Below are 19,503 nucleotides of genomic sequence, written 5' to 3' on the forward strand. Positions count from 1 at the left end.
CCCAAAGACACAGATGTAGTGAAAAGAAAGGGCCATATGCTCCCCAATGTTCATAGCAGCAATGTCCACAATAGCCAAACTGTGGAAAGAGTCGAGATGCCCTTCCACAGATGAATGGATAAAGAAGATGTGGTCCATGTATACAATGGAATATTACTCAGCCAAAGGATGGATACCCAACTTTTACATCAACATGGATGGGACTGGAGGAAATTATGCTAAGTGAAATAAGTCAAGCAGAGAAAGTCAATTATATGGTTTCACTTATTTGTGGAACATAAAGAATAGCATGGAGGACATTAGGAGAAGGAAGGGAAAAATGAAGGGGGGGAAATCAGAGGGGGAGACAAACCATGAGAGATTATGGACTCTGAGAAACAAACTGAGGGTTTTAGAGGGGAGGGGGTGGGGGGATGGGTTAACCTGGTGATGGGTATTAAGGAGGGCACGTACTGCATGGAGCACTGGGTGTTATACGAAAACAATGAATCATGGATCAGTACATCAAAAACTAATGACTGTTGAATCACAGACCTGTACCTCTGAAACAAATAATACATTATATGTTAAAAAAAAAAAGAGGATAGTAGGAATGGAAAAATGAAGGGGGGGGCAATTGGAGGGGGAGATGAACCATGAGAGACTATGGACTCTGAGAAACAAACTGAGGGTTCTGGGGGGGGATGGGTTAGCCTGGTGATGGGTATTAAAGAGGGCACGTATTGAATGGAGCACTAGGTGTTATGCACAAACAGTGAATCATGGAACACTACATCCAAAACTAATGATGTAATGTATGGTGATTAACATAATAAAAAAATTTGGAGAACATGAGAAAAAAAAAAAGAAAGGGGCTACAGAGGGGGAACCCCAGAATCTGAATATTATAAGCTCTCTCCAAACCCTTAGCTGGTGTCTGAATTACTCATGCATAGGGTGGGAAGAGGGAGCTCTAGAGGGATGGGTGGAAAGGAATAGATGGATGGCTAAAAGTTCTAAGTGGAGATTTTAGTGGTTGACCATCACAGAACACATAACATTTGGACTTTGAAACAGCCAAAGTAACTTACTTGAACAAAAATTAACATCCTTTAGTGGAAGTTAACAGAATTCAGAATAACCTCAAAAGTTTCATTCAAAATCCCAAGATTACATAAAAACTTACTAGACATGAAAAGAGACAAGAAATTGTGATTCAGTCAAGAAAAAGATAGTCATAGAAATCAATCTCATAGTTATCCAAATGTTGGTATTACCAGACAAGAGCTTAAAAGCAACTATTTTAAATATGTTTAAGGACTTAAAAGATAATACAGCCATAATGAAGGAAGAGAATCTCAGAATAGAAATAGAAACTACTAAAAAACACTGAGTAATATACAACATTGTTGAATCACAACATTGTATGCCAACACTAATAGAACACTGTATATTAACTATACTGAAATTTAAAAAAAAAAATAAAATGAAATAAAGGAGTACGAATTGAAAGAGAGGAAAAAAAGGACCAAAAGGGAATTCTTAACCTGAAAGGTGCAATATATGAAATGAAATATTCATTTATTGAGATTAAGAGTAGATCATAGACCATAGAAGAGTCAGTGAACTTAAAATGAAATAAATGGAAACATGAAATCTATAAAACTTAGAGACAAAAAAAATTGAAAAAAAAACTGACAAAGTTCCAGTGAACTGTGGGCAACAAGTAATATAATACATGCTAAGTTGGAGTCCCAGAGAAGAGAAATAGAACAGAATTTATTTGAAATATAATGGCAAAAAATGGTGAAAAACATCAAATCAGAGGTTTAACAAAATTAATGAGGCCAAGTAGAATGAAGACAAAGAAAAGTATGTCAGCACATCATGGACAAATTTCTGAACACCAAGAACAAAGAGAAAAATCTTAACAGTAGCTAGAAGAAAAAAGGCACATTGAATAGAGTAGGAATCAACAAACTACAGCCTGCAGGTCCAATCCAGTCCATGGCCTATTTTTCATATCACTTGGAACCTAAGAAGGATTTTATATTTTTAAAGAGTTGTAAAGAATAATAGATGATATGTATCTAACAAAACCTAAAATATTGACTCTTTGGCCCTTCACAGGAGAAGTTTCTGACCCTAGACATGGTGAAATAATAATAATGTCTGACTTTTCATTGTAAATAATAGAAACCAGAACACAATGGACCAATATCTTGCTAAAAGGCAAAAGAAAAATGAACCCAGAATTCTATACCCAGGAAAAATATCCTTCAAAAATAGAGGCAAAATGAACACTATTTTAGATAAGTAAACAAGGAAATTCATTGCTAGAAAAACTGAACTATGAGAACTGCCAAAAGGCAGTTTCTCATGCTGAAGGGAAATAACACCACAAGGAACTCAAATTTATAGTACGGAAAGAAGTGCTAGGAAGGATAAATATAGGAGAATATTTTAAGTCTTCTCTTAATCTTTTAAAAATATATATAATTGCTTCCACTTCTAGCTATTACGGAGTAACAAGGACTGGATTTACTCTTATTTCTTGAACAACTAAAAATTTGGACAAAATATATGAAAAAATAGTTTTTATGTGTTAGACAATAGACAGCACAGGTCAGTAATCCCTAAGAAAAGACAAACAAATGTAGGAGCCCTTCAATTGTCTCCTCCCCGCAGTGCAAGGAATGGGAATCCAAACAATCCACTAGTCTCACTGAGTTGAGAAAGTAAAAGTTAGCATTCAGGAAGATGATGGCAAGCCACAGTTCATAGGTCAGCATAATGAGGAGACAGATGGACACAGAGAGCATTCTAAAGATCCTCAGAGCGTTATCCTTGACCCTATGCCTGAAGTTGGTAAAGAGCCACCCACAGGAAGGAGCAGGGAGAACACTGCTTGGGGCTCACACAAAGCTTATGTTCTAGACAGTCAGATGGGAAACCTTCGATACAGAGCAAGGGGTAGAATACTGAGAAGGATATTGCCTCATCAGGGGAAGCAAGTTAGACCTAGACAAAAGACTGCTGGTTCTACTTGATGAAGCTTGAAAGCAAGGCTCAAATGGGTCAAAATATTTCTAAGTAACTGGATTGTATCCCAGAAAAAAAAAAAAACTCAAAACTTTTAAAGGAATAAAATAAAAACTCACAGAAAACAACCAAGTTCATTTAAGAAGGAAGTGATAACTGAATAGCCCTACATCTATTAGAGAAACTGAATTTGTTAAGAACTTTCCCACAGAAAAAATTATAGGCCTTGATGGCTTCATTAATGAATTCTCCCATATATGGGAAGAAGAATAAATACCAATTTTATACTAACTCTTTTTAAAAAGAGAAGAGGAGGGAACATAATGCTTATTACTAAAATGAGACAGGATAGTACAGGAAAATAAAACAAAATTTTATCAAATTAAATCCAGTAGTACATGAATAAGTTAATACACAATGGCCAAATGGTATTTATCCCAGAGATGCAGGGTTGGGTTAACATTTGAATATCGATCCCTGTAATTCACTGTATTAAAAGACTAAAACAGTAAAAAAAAAAATAGGTTCATCTCAATAGATGCTAAAAAGCATTTGTTAAGATCCTACATCTATCCATGCATTAAAAAAAAAAAATTCTCAGCAAGCCAAGAAGAGAATGAAACTACCTCAACCTGACAAAAGGCGTCTATAAAAACTGGCAGTCCAAATCTATTTAAAGGCAAATAACATAACATTTCCCCTCTAAGGTCAGGAATGAGGCAAGGATGTCCACTCTCACTGCTTTTAGTTAACATTTTCTTAGAGGTCCTAGTCATAAGCATGTAAAAGAAACAAAAGTCATGTAGATTGGAAATGAAGAAGTAAAATGCTCTTTATTCTCATATGACATGATTTTCCATGCAGAAAATCCTAAGAAATCTATAAAAAGGCTACTAGAACTAATGAGATTGTAGGATAGAAGGCAAATATAAAAATACAACAGGCAAATGGGAGGACATAATTAAGCACATAACATTTTATAATGAAAAACTAAAATGTGAAGCAATATTCAAACTACTATAACACCAATCTTATTTTAAGACCCTCCAAAGAATTAATTATTAGAAAATTATGATAAATCCATAACTTAATATACTTGATTTTGGCTATTTCATCCTGCAGTTGACAATAAACTTACTTACCAGCCGTTATACGTGTCTGACTCCTTTCAATCCTGTCCTTTATAGATATTGAAGGTGTTTTTTTAGTACCATGTATGGTTGTTGTGGTGAGCTCTTTTAGTTTCCAGTGAGTCCAAAAGCCTTTTTGAGGTTTTAAACCTGTTGATATAAAATGTACATTTAGTCAAGGAAATTAGCACATTTTTATGAGTATTACATGTGTTCAGCCTCACAACAATCCTGTGGAAATTGTCAGTCTCAAGTTTTATACGAGGGAAATTCTACAAGAAATATTAATGTCCTATTACATAAAAGAGTGAATTAGAAAAGAGGTCAAACTTGATAGCATCTTCTGACTCATAGACATAAGCTAAGTTCATAGATGGACATAAGAGGAAGTTAATTATTGCAAAAACTTGGAAAGGACCTAATCCATCAAGAGTACATCCATACAATGGATTATGAAGTATCCACTAAGAGTTATCTTGTAAATATTTGTTAACATAGAAAGACATTCAGAATGTTTTTTTGTGAAGAACAATTTTTACTTCTTGTATATGTGTGGCTGTAGCTTAAATGTTAACATGATTGCTTCCAAGTATAGGTGACTATCATTATTATTCCTTATCTGTATCCCCTAATATTTTTAAGTAATATTTATGAATCAATTGTAGCAACCAAAAAGTAACAAAAATAAATTAAAAATTTTTTATTTAAGTTCAATTTAGTTAAAAAATACTGTATTAGGGGGCGGAGCAAGATGGCGGAGGAGTAGGAGACCTAGATTTTGTCTGGTCTCAGGAATTCAGCTGAATAGGGATCAAACCATTCTGAACACCTACGAACTCAACAGGAGATCGAACAGGAGAGTAGCAACAACTCTCTGAACAGAGAAGCGACCACTTACTGGAAGGTAGGGCGTGCGGAGAAGTGAATCCGAGGCGATATTCGGGAGGATAGACGGCGGGGGAGGGGCCTCCGCCGGCCGCTTCTGGCAAGTGCTAGAGCCGCGGAGCACAAAATCGGACCTTTTAAAAGTTGGCTCGGTGGAGGGACGTCGCTGCAGTGGCTAAGCGGGGGGTGGAATCCTCCCGGGACAGTGTGGTCTCAGGACCCTTGGGGTCACAGAGAGACCGGGGGTGCCTGAGTGTGGCAGAGCTCCCAGGTATCAGAGCAGGGAAGCCGGCTGCAGAGACGGAGCAGAGTCGCGGGCTCTCAGCTCTGGGTTGCCACAAACTGTGATCTGCGGCCCAGTCGGGGCACGGCTCCCCCAGCAGGGACCCAACAAGCAGCAGATCCGGGGAGACTCCCCTTCCTTCCCGGGGAGGAGAGGTGCGGGAACACACTGCAGGGATCTGCTGGGTTTGGAGACTCCGAGCGGGGTCGGGTGCCAGAGATAGCAACGCTCGGTCACAGGCCGGGTGAGCACGGAGTGCGGCCAGAGACCGGGGACACGGGAGTGACTGCTTTTCTCTGGGGGCGCACTGAGGAGTGGGGCCCCGAGTTCTCGGCTCCTCCGGGTGGAGACTGGGAGGCCGCCATTTTCGCCCTGGTCCTCCAAAGCTGTACCGAGAGCTTGCAGGGAACAAAAGCTCCTGAGAGCAAACTGGAGCAGCTTCCTTAGCCCGGACCGACAAGGGCGGGGCAATTCCGCCTCCGGCAAAGACATTTGGAAACCACAGCAACAGGCCCCTCCCCCAGAAGATCAGCACAAACAGCCAGCAAGCCAAGACCAAGTTGATCGATCAAGGAGAATAGGAGAACTCCAGCGCTAGGGGAATACTGCACATAGATTCATGGCTTCTTTTTTTTTTTTTTTTTTTTTTTTTACCATGATTCATTATTTCATCAAAGTTAATTTTTGTTGACTTTTTTTTATTTTTCTTTTTCCCTTTTTCAACCAACATCTTATAAATCCCTTTTTTTAAAAAAAAAAAACATTTTTTATTTTTTTTTCATTTTTAGAGTCATATTTTATCCCTTCATAGTAGTTATCCTTGTTTTTGGCATATATATATAAGTTGTTCTCTCTTTAAAATTTTGAGGTACAGTTTCTTCTAACAGATCAAAATATACCCTAAACCACTAGTGTATGGCTTTGTTCTAGTCTCCTGCCTGATCACATTCTCTCCCTTTTTCCTTTTTTTTTTTTTCTTTTCCTTAAATCTTCTTTCTTTTTTCAAACAACTTATCTTACCAAGTCCTTTTATTAAATCTTTTATAATTTTCATCTTTACAGTCATCTTCCATCCCTTCATTGTATCAACCCTTATTTTGTACATATATGTCTTTCTTCCTTTAAAATTTTAGGAGGCACTTTTTTCTAACAGACCAAAATACGCCCAAAATCTAGTGTGTGGCACTGATCTATGCACTAGCCTGATCATATTTGATCATATTCTGCCTTTTTTGAATTGTTTTGTTTTTGTTTTTATCTTTTTTTCTTTTTTTTTTCTTTTTCTCTTTCTTTTTTCTTTCTTTCCCTTTCCTTTCCCCTGGTTTCAGGTCTTTTCTGATTTGTATACAGTATATTTGCTGGGGACGTTGTAAACCTGTTAGCCTTTTGTTCTCTCATTCATCTATTCTCCTCTGGACAAAATGACAAGACGAAAGAAATCACCTCAGCAAAAAGAACAAGAGGTAGTACCGTCTGCCAGGGACCTACTCAATACGGACATTAGTACGATGTCAGACCTAGAGTTCAGAATCATGACTTTAAAGATACTAGCTGGGCTTGAAAAAAGCGTGGAAGTTATTAGAGAAACCCTTTCTGGAGAAATAAAAGAACTAAAATCTAACCAAATCGAAATCAAAAAGGCTATTGATGAGGTGCAATCAAAAATGGGGGCACTGAATGCTAGGATAAATGAGGCAGAAGAGAGAATCAGCGATATAGAAGACCAAATGATGGAAAATAAAGAGGCTGAGAAAAAGGGAGAGAAACAACTACAGGATCACGAGGGCAGAATTCGAGAGATAAGTGATACGATAAGACGAAACAACATTAGAATAATTGGGATCCCAGAAGAAGAAGAGAGAGAGAGAGGGGCAGAAGGTATATTGGAGCAAATTATAGCAGAGAACTTCCCTAATGTGAGGAAGGAAACAGGCATCAAAATCCAGGAGGCACAGAGAACCCCTCTCAAAATCAATAAAAATAGGTCAACACCCCGACATCTAATAGTAAAACTTACGAGTCTCAGAGACAAAGAGAAAATCCTGAAAGCAGCTCGGGAGAAGAGATATGTAACCTACAATGGTAGAAACATTAGATTGGCAACAGACCTATCCACAGAGACCTGGCAGGCCAGAAAGGACTGGCAAGATATCTTCAGAGCACTAAACGAGAAAAATATGCAGCCAAGAATACTATATCCAGCTAGGCTATCATTGAAAATAGAAGGAGAGATAAAAAGCTTCCAGAACAAACAAAAACTAAAGGAATTTGCAAACACGAAACCAGCCCTCCAAGAAATATTGAGAGGGGTCCTCTAAGCAAAGAGAGAACCTAAAAGCAGCAAAGAGCAGAAACGAACACAGACAACAGACAGTTAACAGTCACCTTACAGGTAATACAATGGCACTAAATTCATACCTTTCAATAGTTACCCTGAATGTAAATGGGCTCAATGCCCCAATCAAAAGACACAGGCTATCAGATTGGATTAAAAAACAAGACCCATCCATATGCTGTCTGCAAGAGACTCATTTTACACCCAAAGACACCCCCAGATTGAAAGTGAGGGGGTGGAAAACCATTTACCATGCTAATGGACACCAAAAGAAAGCTGGGGTGGCAATCCTTATATCAGACAAACTAGATTTTAAAACAAAGACTGTAATAAGAGATGAGGAAGGACACTATATCCTACTTAAAGGGTCTATCCAACAAGAAGATCTAACAATTGTAAATATCTATGCCCCTAACATGGGAGCAGCCAATTATATAAGGCAATTAATAACAAAAGCAAAGAAACACATTGACAACAATACAATAATAGTGGGGGACTTTAACACCCCCCTGACTGAAATGGACAGATCATCTAAGCAAAAGATCAACAAGGAAATAAAGACTTTAAATGACACACTGGACCAAATGGACTTCACAGACATATTCAGAACATTCCATCCCAAAGCAACGGAATACACATTCTTCTCTAGTGCCCATGGAACATTCTCCAGAATTGATCACATCCTAGGTCACAAATCAGGTCTCAACCGGTACCAAAAGATTGGGATCATTCCCTGCATATTTTCAGACCACAGTGCTTTGAAACTAGAACTCAACCACAAGAGGAAAGTTGGAAAGAACTCAAATACATGGAGGCTAAAGAGCATCCTACTAAAGAATGAATGGGTCAACCAAGAAATTAAAGAAGAATTAAAAAAATTCATGGAAACCAATGAAAATGAAAACACAACTGTTCAAAATCTTTGGGATACAGCAAAGGCAGTCCTGAGAGGAAAGTATATAGCAATACAAGCCTTTCTCAAGAAACAAGAAAGGTCTCAAATACACAACCTAACCCTACACCTAAAGGAGCTGGAGAAAGAACAACAAAGAAAGCCTAAACCCAGCAGGAGAAGAGAAATCATAAAGATCAGAGCAGAAATCAATGAACTAGAAACCAAAAGAACAGTAGAACAGATCAACGAAACTAGGAGCTGGTTCTTTGAAAGAATTAACAAGATTGATAAACCCCTGGCCAGACTGATCAAAAAGAAAAGAGAAATGACCCAAATCAACAAAATCATGAATGAAAGAGGAGAGATCACAAGCAACACCAAAGAAATACAAACAATTATAAGAACATATTATGAGCAACTCTATGCCAGCAAATTAGATAACCTGGAAGAAATGGGTGCATTCCTAGAGAAGTATCAACTACCAAAATTGAACCAGGAAGAAATAGAAAACCTGAACAGACCTATAACCACTAAGGAAATTGAAACAGTCATAAAAAATCTCCCAAGAAACAAAAGCCCAGGGCCAGATGGCTTCCCAGGGGAATTCTATCAGACATTTCAAGAAGAATTAATACCTATTCTCCTGAAACTGTTCCAAAAAATAGAAATGGAAGGGAAACTTCCAAACTCATTTTATGAGGCCAGCATTACCTTGATCCCAAAACCAGACAAAGACCCCATCAAAAAAGAGAATTACAGACCAATATCCTTGATGAACATGGATGCAAAAATTCTCACCAAAATACTAGCCAATAGGATCCAACAGTACATTAAAAGGATTATTCACCACGACCAAGTGGGATTTATCCCTGGGCTGCAAGGCTGGTTCAACATCCGCAAATCAATCAACGTGATACAATACATTAACAAAAGAAAGAACAAGAATCATATGATCCTCTCAATAGATGCAGAAAAAGCATTTGACAAAGTGCAACATCCTTTCTTGATCAAAACTCTTCAGAGTATAGGGATAGAGGGTACATACCTCAATATCATAAAAGCCATCTACGAAAAACCTACAGCGAATATCATTCTCAATGGGGAAAGGCTGAGAGCTTTTCCCCTAAGGTCAGGAACGCGGCAGGGATGTCCACTCTCACCACTGCTATTCAACATAGTATTAGAAGTCCTAGCCACAGCAATCAGACAACAAAAAGAAATCAAAGGCATCCAAATCGGCAAAGAGGAAGTCAAACTCTCACTCTTTGCAGATGATATGATACTGTATGTGGAAAACCCAAAAGACTCCACCCCAAAACTGCTAGAACTCATACAGGAATTCAGTAAAGTAGCAGGATATAAAATCAATGCACAGAAATCAGTGGCATTCCTATACACCAACAACAAGACAGAAGAGAGACAAATCAAGGAGTCGATCCCATTTACAATTGCACCCAAAACCATTAGATACCTAGGAATAAATCTAACCAAAGAGGCAAAGGATCTGTACTCAGAAAACTATAAAATACTCAGGAAAGAAATTGAAGAAGACACAAAGAAATGGAAAAACGTTCCATGCTCATGGATTGGGAGAATCAACATTGTGAAGATGTCAATGCTACCTAGAGCAATCTACACATTCAATGCAATCCCCATCAAAATACCATCCACTTTTTTCAAAGAAATGGAACAAATAATCCTAAAATTTGTATGGAACCAGAAGAGACCCAGAATAGCCAGAGGAATACTGAAAAAGAAAAGCAAAGCTGGCGGCATCACAATTCCGGACTTCCAGCTCTATTACAAAGCTGTCATCATCAAGACAGTATGGTACTGGCACAAAAACAGACACATAGATCAATGGAACAGAATTGAGAGCCCAGAAATGGACCCTCAACTCTATGGTCAACTTATTTTTGACAAAGCAGGAAAGAATGTCCAATGGCAAAAAGACAGTCTCTTCAACAAATGGTGTTGGGAAAATTGGACAGCCACATGCAGAAGAATGAAACTGGACCATTTCCTTACACCACACACAAAAATAGACTCCAAATGGTTGAAAGACCTAAACGTGAGACAGGAGTCCATCAAAATCCTAAAGGAGAACACAGGTAGCAACCTTTTCGACCTTAGCCGCAGCAACTTCTTCCTAGAAACATCGCCAAAGGCACGGGAAGCCAGGGCAAAAATGAACTATTGGGATTTCATCAAGATAAAAAGCTTCTGCACAGCAAAAGAAACAGTCCACAAAACCAAAAGACAACCGACAGAATGGGAGAAAATATTTGCAAATGACATATCAGATAAAGGGCTGGTATCCAAAATCTATAAAGAACTTATCAAACTCAACACCCAAAGAACAAATAATCCAATCAAGAAATGGGCAGAAGACATGAACAGACATTTCTCCAAAGAAGACATCCAAATGGCCAACAGGCACATGAAAAAGTGCTCAACATCGCTTGGCATCAGGGAAATCCAAATCAAAACCTCAATGAGATACCACCTCACACCCGTCAGAATGGCTAAAATTAACAAGTCAGGGAACGACAGATGTTGGCGGGGATGTGGAGAAAGGGGAACCCTCCTACACTGTTGGTGGGAATGCAAGCTGGTGCAACCCCTCTGGAAAACAGTATGGAGGTTCCTCAAACAGTTGAAATTAGAGCTACCGTTCGATCCAGCAATTGCACTACTGGGTATTTACCACAAAGATACAAATGTAGGGACCCGAAGGGGTACGTGTACCCCAATGTTTATAGCAGCAATGTCCACCATAGCCAAACTGTGGAAAGAGCCAAGATGCCCATCGACAGATGAATGGATAAAGCAGAGGTGGTATATATACACAATGGAATATTATGCAGCCATCAAAAGGAATGAGATCTTGCCATTTGCAACGACGTGGATGGAACTGGAGGGTGTTATGCTGAGTGAAATAAGTCAATCAGAGAAAGACATGTATCACATGACCTCACTGATATGAGGAATTCTTAATCTCAGGAAACAAACTGAGTGTTACTGGAGTGGTCGGGGGTGGGAGGGATGGGGTGGCTGGGTGATAGATATTGGGGAGGGTATGTGCTACGGTGAGCGCTGTGAATTGTGCAAGACTGTTGAATCACAGATCTGTACTTCTGAAACAAATAACGCAACATATTTTAAGAAAAAAGAAAAGAAGGTAATAGAAGAGGAAGAAAAGGGGAGTATGTCAGAGGGGAAGACGAACCATGAGAGATGATGGATTCTGAAAAACAAACTGAGGGTTCTAGAGGGGAGGGGGGTAGGGGGATGGGTTAGCCTGGTGATGGGTATTGAGGAGGGCACGTTCTGCATGGAGCACTGGGTGTTATGAACAAACAATGAATCATGGAACACTGCACCAAAAACTAATGATGTAATATATGGTGATTAACATAACAATAAAAAATGAAAAAAAAAAATAAAAAAAAAATACTGTATTATTAATTTCAGGGGTAGAATTTAGTGATTAATCAGTTGCATATAACACCCAGTTCTCATTACATCAAATGCCCTCCTTAATGGTCATCACTCAATTACCCCTTCACCCACCCACCTCCCCTCTAACAACCCCCAGTTTGTTTTCTAGAGTTAAGAGTCTCTTATGGTTTGCCTCCCTCTCTGATTTTATCTTATTTTATTTTTCCTTCCCTTCCCCTATGTTCATCTGTTTTGTTTCTTAAATCCATATATGAGTGAAATAATATGGTATTTGTCTTTCTCTGACATTTCGCTGAGCATAATACCCTTTAGTTCCATCCACATTGCTGCAAATGGCAAGATTTCATTCTTTTTGATGGCTGAGTAATATTCCACTATATATACCACATCTTTATCCATTCATCTATTGATGGACATCTGGGTTCTTTCCATATTTTGGCTATTGTGGACATTGCTGCTATAAACTTTGGGGTGCATGTGCCCCTTCAAATCACTTTGTATCCTTTGGATAAATACCTAATAGTACACTTGATGGGTCATAGGGTAGCTCTATTTTTAACTTTTTGAGGAACCTCCCTACTGTTTTCCAGAGTGGCTATACCAGTTTACATTCCCACCAGTAGTGTAAGAGGGTTCCCCTTCTCTGAATTTTCTAAGTGTTTTTAGATTAGGCTATCACTTATTTCACATTAGTTGCCACTAGATAAACTGTGCGGAAAACTTCAGTTTAATTCACTTGAATGCTTTTTGATTGTCTGTGTTTTAAAATATAGTGTATTAACAGAAAATTTGAGATATAGTAAGGTTAACAGATCTGGAAATGATTGGCATTGAAAAGACAGCTTATTACTCACTGTTCCCGAGAGGAGGGGACACACCATGCCATGGTGGGCCACACATGGAAACACTGGGGCTGGTCAGAGGGGAAGAAGGGGAAACTGAGCAAGAGGCTTTATTGTGGCTTCTGAGGAAGGAAGAGGTGAGGCAGGGTAAACTGGCTCAGAATTGATTAATCTGAATAATTTCAGCAGGCTCTGGGGCACAGGTACTGTCCGTAGTGGTTTGGTACCTGGTCCTGAAATTATTAGGATAAGGGGATAGAGGTCTACAGTGTGAGAACCCAATAAATGAGGTGTTGTCCTGTGGGCTCTGTATTGGTTGGTTCTTTTGAAAATCATGTTTTGAAAAGCATGTTTATGGGTGAGTTGTTTAATATCTCTAGCAATTGGCTAACTACAGCAGTTTAGTCCTTCCAGGGAAAGAAAGGCCCCAGATGTCAGGGTATCAGAACACAAAATAAAAGACATGGTTAATACAGTCTAATGTTGAATAATCATTCCATTTCTGGAATAAAACTTACTTGCTCCTGGTACATAAGGAGAAGTAACATTCAACAAACACTTTTGAAGGCTAACATCTACTAAACTATGTGTTGGACCCAAGAGACTCAAAATTCAATTCAACTTAATCGTTACCTAACATCAAGGCAGATGTGAAATAAACACAGTACCTGGTCCATAGTAAGCATGTAATACAAGTTAGTTTCTCTGTTTTTTTTTTCTTCAAATTAACCACTAGTTGAGCTGACTACCTCCCATCATTATTTACAAGTAAGAATTTCAAATCAGTCAGTAAACATTGACTGTTCCAAAAACTGGCATTAATATAGGACCATAACATCCAAGTGAAGGCGTTCTTTATCTTTAGCCTTGATGATTTTTTTACTTTCTTATTTTAATGTCAATTTTTACAGTTGTAAGTTTAAGGTATACAACTGTATTGATTTGATACACTTACATATATTGGAATGATCACTCCATAGAATTAGCTAATGGCTCCATCATGTCACATAATTGCCACTTCTTTGTTATGGTGGGAACATTCAAAATCTACTCTTAGTAACTTTCAAGTATACGATACAGTTTATCAACTATATTCAACATCCTATATATTAATTTTCCACAACTTATTCATCTTATAACCAGAAGTTTGTACACTTTGACAAATATCTACCCATTTCTCCCATACCCTTGTAACCACCACACTATTCTCTGTTTCTATGAGTTTGGCTTTTTTTAGATGCAATATGTAAGCAATATCATACAGTATTTGTCTTTTTCTGTCTGATTTATTTCACTTAGCATATTGCGTTCAAGGTCCATCCGTATGGTTGCAAATGGCAAAATTTCCTTCTTATGGCTAAACAATATTCCATTGTCTGTATATACCCATCTTCTCTATCCATTCATCCATTGACAGACACCTAGATTGTTTCCATATCCTGGCTGTTGTGAATAAGGCTGCAATGAACATGGGAGTACAGATATCTCTTTGATATGTTTTTCTTTCTTTTGGATATATACCCAGAAGTGGGATTGCTCGGTTACATGGTAGCTCTATTTAAATTTTTTAGGAACCTCCATATTGTTTTCCAAGTAACAGCACCAATTTACTTTCTCGCCAACAGTGCACAGGGTTCCCTATTCTTTATATCCTTGCCAAGACTTATTTCTTGTCTTTTTGGCACTAGCCATCCTGATTCGTGTGAGATGAGATCTCATTGTGGTTTTGATTTGCATTTCCCTGATGATTAGTGATGTTGAACATCTTTTCATGTGTCTGTTGGCCATCTGTATGTCTTCTTTGGAAAAGTGTCTGTTCAGTTCCTCTATCCATTTTTAAATTAGATTTTTGTTTGTTTTTGTTTTTGTTTGTTTTTTGCTAGTGAGTTGTATGAGTTCTTTATATATTTTGGATATCAACCCTTTATCAGAATATGATTTGAGAAATATTCCATGAGTTGCCTTTTAATTTTGTTGATGGTTTCCTTAACTATGCATAAGATTTTTAGTTTGATGCAATCCCACTTACTAATTTTTGCTTTTGTTGCTTGTGTTTTTGGTGTCATATCCAAAAAAATTGTTTCCAAGATCAATGTCAAGGATTTTCCCCCTATATTTTCTTATAGTTTTACCATTAAGTTCTTATTTTTACGTCTTTAATCCTCTTCGAGTTAATTTTTTGTGGAGTGATCTTAAGAAGTCCAATTTCATTCTTCTACATGTGGTTATCCAGTTTAACCATCACCATTTATGGAAGAGAGTATTGAGTATTAGTTGATTGTATTTGTGAGGGTTTATTTTTGGGCTCTGGATTCTATTCCATGGGTCTATCTCTATTTTTATGGCAGTACCACATCATTTTGATTACTGGAGCTTTGTAGTGTAATTTGAAATCAGGAAGTGTGATGCTTCCAGCTTTGATATTTCTCTGAATTGCTTTGGGTATCCAGGTTCTTTTGTGATTCCATACAAACTTTAAGGTTTTTTTTTCTATTTCTGTGAAAAATGCCATTGGAATTTTATAGGAACTATATTGAATATATAGATGGCTTTGCATAGTATGGACATTTTAACAAAATTAATTCTTTCAATCCATAAACACAGGATACCTTTCCATTTGTTTGTGTCTTCTTCAATTTCTTTCATCAAAATCTTGTAGTCTTCAGTATACAGATCTTTCATCTCCTTGACTGAATTTATTCCTAAGTACTTTGTTGTTATTAATGCTATTGTGAATGGGATTTTATTACTTTTTCAGGTATTTTGTCGTTAGTACAGAGAAATGCAACTGATTTTGTATAGTGATTTTGTACCCTGCAACACTGCTGAATTCACTGATTAGTTCTAACAGTTTTTTGGTCGAGTCTTGAGGGTTTTCTATACCCAGGCATAACTCAGAGATATTGAGTGTTCAGTTCCAGACCACTGCAATAAAGTGAATTTCACAATAAAGCAAGTTGAATAAATTTTTTGGTTTTCCAATGCCTATTAAAAGTTATGTTCACACTATGCTATAGTCTATTAAGTGTGTTTTACAGCATTATGTCTAATTTAATATATATACTTTAATTTAAAAACTTTATTGCTAAAAAATGCTATTACCTGAGCTTTCAGTGACTTGTAATCACTAATCACAGATCACCATGCCAAATATAATATGAGAAAGTTTGAAATATTGTGAGAATTACCAAATTCTCATGGAGACACGAGGTAAGCAAATACTGTTGGGAAAATGGCACTGATAGACTTGCTTGATGCAGGGTTACCACAAAACTTCAATTTGTAAAAAATGCCATATCTGTGAAGCACAATAAAATGATGTATGCCTGTAGAAGGTATCTACAAAAAAGGGCAATTTTACTTCTATCTTTTCCTTTTGGATGCATTTTACTTAGCTTCCCCCCCCCTCCCCTTTCCTGATTGCTCTGCCTAGGACTTCCAATACTCTGTTAAGTAGGAATGGTAAGAATGGGTACCTTTGTCTTGTTCCTCATCTTAGAGGAAAAGCTTTTCAGTCTTTCACCACTGAATATGTTAGCTATCGGCTTGTCATAGATAGACTTTATTATGTTGAGGTTCCTTCTATACCCAATGTGTTGAGTGTTTTTGATCAGGAAAGGATGTTGTAATTTCTCAAGTGTTTTTTCTGCATCTATTGAGATGATCATGGGGTTTTTCTCCTTCATGTTATTAATGTGATGTATAACATTTGTTGATGTGCATATGTTGAATCATCCTGCATCCTAGAGATAAATCCTGCTTGATCCTGGTTTATGATCATTTTAATGTGCTGTTGAAAATTTGGTTTCTAATATTTTATTGAGAATGTTTGCATCTATATTCATTAGGGATATTGGTCTGTAGTTTTCTTGTAGTGTCCTTATCTGCCTTTAGTATCAGGATAAATCTGGCCTCATTGAGTTTGGGAGTTGTTTTTTTGGAAGAGTTTGATAAGGATTGACATTAATTCTTATTTACATGTTTGGTAGAATTCACCAATGAGACCACACAGTGCTGGGCTATAATTTCTTGGGTGGTTTTTAAATACTGATTTAGTCCCCTTACTATTATTGGCCTGTTCATATTTTTCTATTTCTTCATGATTAAGTCTTGATAAATTTTATGTTTCCAGGAATTTATCCATTTCTTCTAGGTTGTCCAATTTTTTGGTATATAATTGTTCATAGTGGTCTCTTTTGATCCTTTGTATTTCTGTGGTATCAGTTGTAATGTCTCCTCTTTCATTGTTATTTATTTGAATCCTTTTTTTCTTCATCTAGCTAAAGATTTGTCAATTTTATATTAAAAAAAACACCTTTTCGTTTCATTGACTTTTTTCTATTGTCTTTCTTACTTATGCTCTGATCTTTGTTATTTCTTTCCTTCTGCTAACTTTGGGTTTAGTTTGTCCTTCTTTTTCTAGTTCCTTGAGGTGTAAAGTTAGGTTGCATGTTTGATATCTTTCTTTTTTCTTGATACAGGTAGTTATTACTATAAATTTCCTCCTTAAGATGGCTTTGACAGCATTCCATAGTTTTGGATATGTTTTATTTCCATTTTCATTTATTTCAAGACTTTTTTAAAATTTTTCTTTTGATTGATTCTTTGACCAACTGGTTATTCAGGAGTGTGTTAATTTGTGCATATTTGTGATTTTCTAACTTTCCTCCTTTTATTGATTTCTAGTTTTATAAAATTTGTGGTTCAAAAAGATATTTGGTATGATTTCAGTCTTCTTAAATTTATTAATACTTGCTTTGAGCTCAAACATATGATCTATCCTGGAAAATGTTCCATGTGTACTTGAGAAGAATGTATATTCTGCTGGTGATGGATGGTAGGTTCTATAAATGTCTGTTAGGTCCATTTGGTCTAACATATGGTTCAATTCCAATGTGTCTTTGTTCATTTTCTGCCTGAATGATTTATCCATTGCTGAAAGTGGAGTATTGAAGTCTCCTACTATTTTAAATTGTTGTCTCCTTCTCACTTCAGATATATCAATATTTGCTTAATATATTTAGGTGTTCTGAAGTCATTCTATTTACAATTGTTATATCTTCTTGATGAATTGCCTTAATTATATAATGATCTTCTTTGTCTCTTGTTACCATTTTTGGCTTACAGTATATTTTCTGTAATATAATTATAGCTATCCCTGCTCTCTTTTGGTTTCCACTTGCATGAAATATCTTTTCCATCGCTTCACTTGGAGTGTGTCCTTAAAGCTGAAGTAAGCTCTTGTAGGCAGCATAATGTTGGCTGTTGCTTTTTTTATCAATCCATCCATCCACTCTATGTATTTTGATTGGATTATATAATTAATTATAGTTAGGTAATGATTTACTGATGTCATCTCATTAATTGTTTTATGGAATCTTTGTGGCTCCTTTGTTCCTTTCTGCCTCTCTTGTTGCCTTCCTTTGTGAATTGATGATTTTCCATAATGGCTTGCTTTGATTCCCTTCTCTTTATCTCTTACGAATTTGCTTAGGTCTTGCTTTGTGTTTACCGTGAGGGTTACATAAAACATTATATAAAGTCTATTTTATGCTGATAATTTAACTTTGCATACCCAAAACTACTCTTTTACTCCCTCCCTCTTTTATGTTTTTGGTGTCACTGTTTACATCCTTTTATATTGCATCTCTATGAAGAAATTATTATAGCCATAACTATTTTTAATATTTTGTCTTTTAACTTTTATACTAGAATTAAGTGGTTAACACACTACCATTCTACAGTATTAGAATATTCTGAATCTAACTATATGCACACCTTTACCAGTGTGTTGTATATTTTTATATAATTTTTTGTTATTAATTAGTGTCCTTTCATTTCAGCTTGAAGAACTCCTTTCAGTATTTCTTGTAAGGCAGTTCTAGTGAACTTCCTTAGGTTTTGTTTGTTAGAGAAAATATCTCACCTTCACCTTTGATGGACACCTTTGTTTGTTAAAGTATTCTTGGTTGGCCTTTTTTTTTTTTTTTCCTTTTAGCTCTTATCTGGAACTGATGAGCCATTGCTAGCTTTGAAGATGGAAGAAGGCCATGAGGCAAAGAATGTACACAGTTTCTAAATGCTTAAAAAAAATTCTACCACAAAACCTGTAGAAGAAACACAGCTCTGCTAACATCTTGATTTTAGCCTGGTGAGACTCATTTTGGATTTCTGACTTGCAGGAGTGTAAGATAATACATTGTGTTGTTTTAAATTGCTAAGTGGTAATTTCGTTACAGTAGTAAGAGGAAAATAACAGAGTCTCTGGCACTCTGTTTTCTTACTGTGTGTAAGGAATTCTGGTAATAAAAATTTTGTTTGTAAAAAAGTGAAAAAAATGAAAGCCAACTGATAGTGTAAGCAATGGAATTGAATATATAATGTAAAGACAGAAAAATAAAGTGATTAATTACCTAAGAGATAATTACTTTATCATCTAATAGTGATTACTTCATCCTGAAAAAGAAATTTTTGATACATTAAGGAAGAGAATGCTGAATTTTGTATTTTAGATCTATGATATAAACCTTTCCTCAATAAAGAAATTAGAAAAACATGTCTTATAAAATTCTTTCTACAAGTGCTCTAGCCAAAGCAAAATAGTCACAAGTGAAAGATAAATTGTAGTAAAAGTTGAAAAGGTCATTTAT

General features: G+C 36.7%; 1 protein-coding gene across 1 annotated transcript in view; it reads right to left on the bottom strand.

Moving 5' to 3' along the window:
- FAM227B (family with sequence similarity 227 member B) overlaps window positions 1-19,503 on the bottom strand; it is a 233,428-nt gene that overhangs the window by 153,751 nt on the left and 60,174 nt on the right. Inside the window, exon 11 of the mRNA XM_027569742.2 lies at window positions 4,164-4,301. Coding sequence (XP_027425543.2) covers window positions 4,164-4,301 — 138 coding nt within the window. The remainder of the gene's footprint in view (window positions 1-4,163; window positions 4,302-19,503) is intronic.

The sequence above is a fragment of the Zalophus californianus genome, chromosome 6 (genome assembly GCF_009762305.2).
Source record: "Zalophus californianus isolate mZalCal1 chromosome 6, mZalCal1.pri.v2, whole genome shotgun sequence".
Lineage (NCBI taxonomy): Eukaryota > Metazoa > Chordata > Mammalia > Carnivora > Otariidae > Zalophus > Zalophus californianus.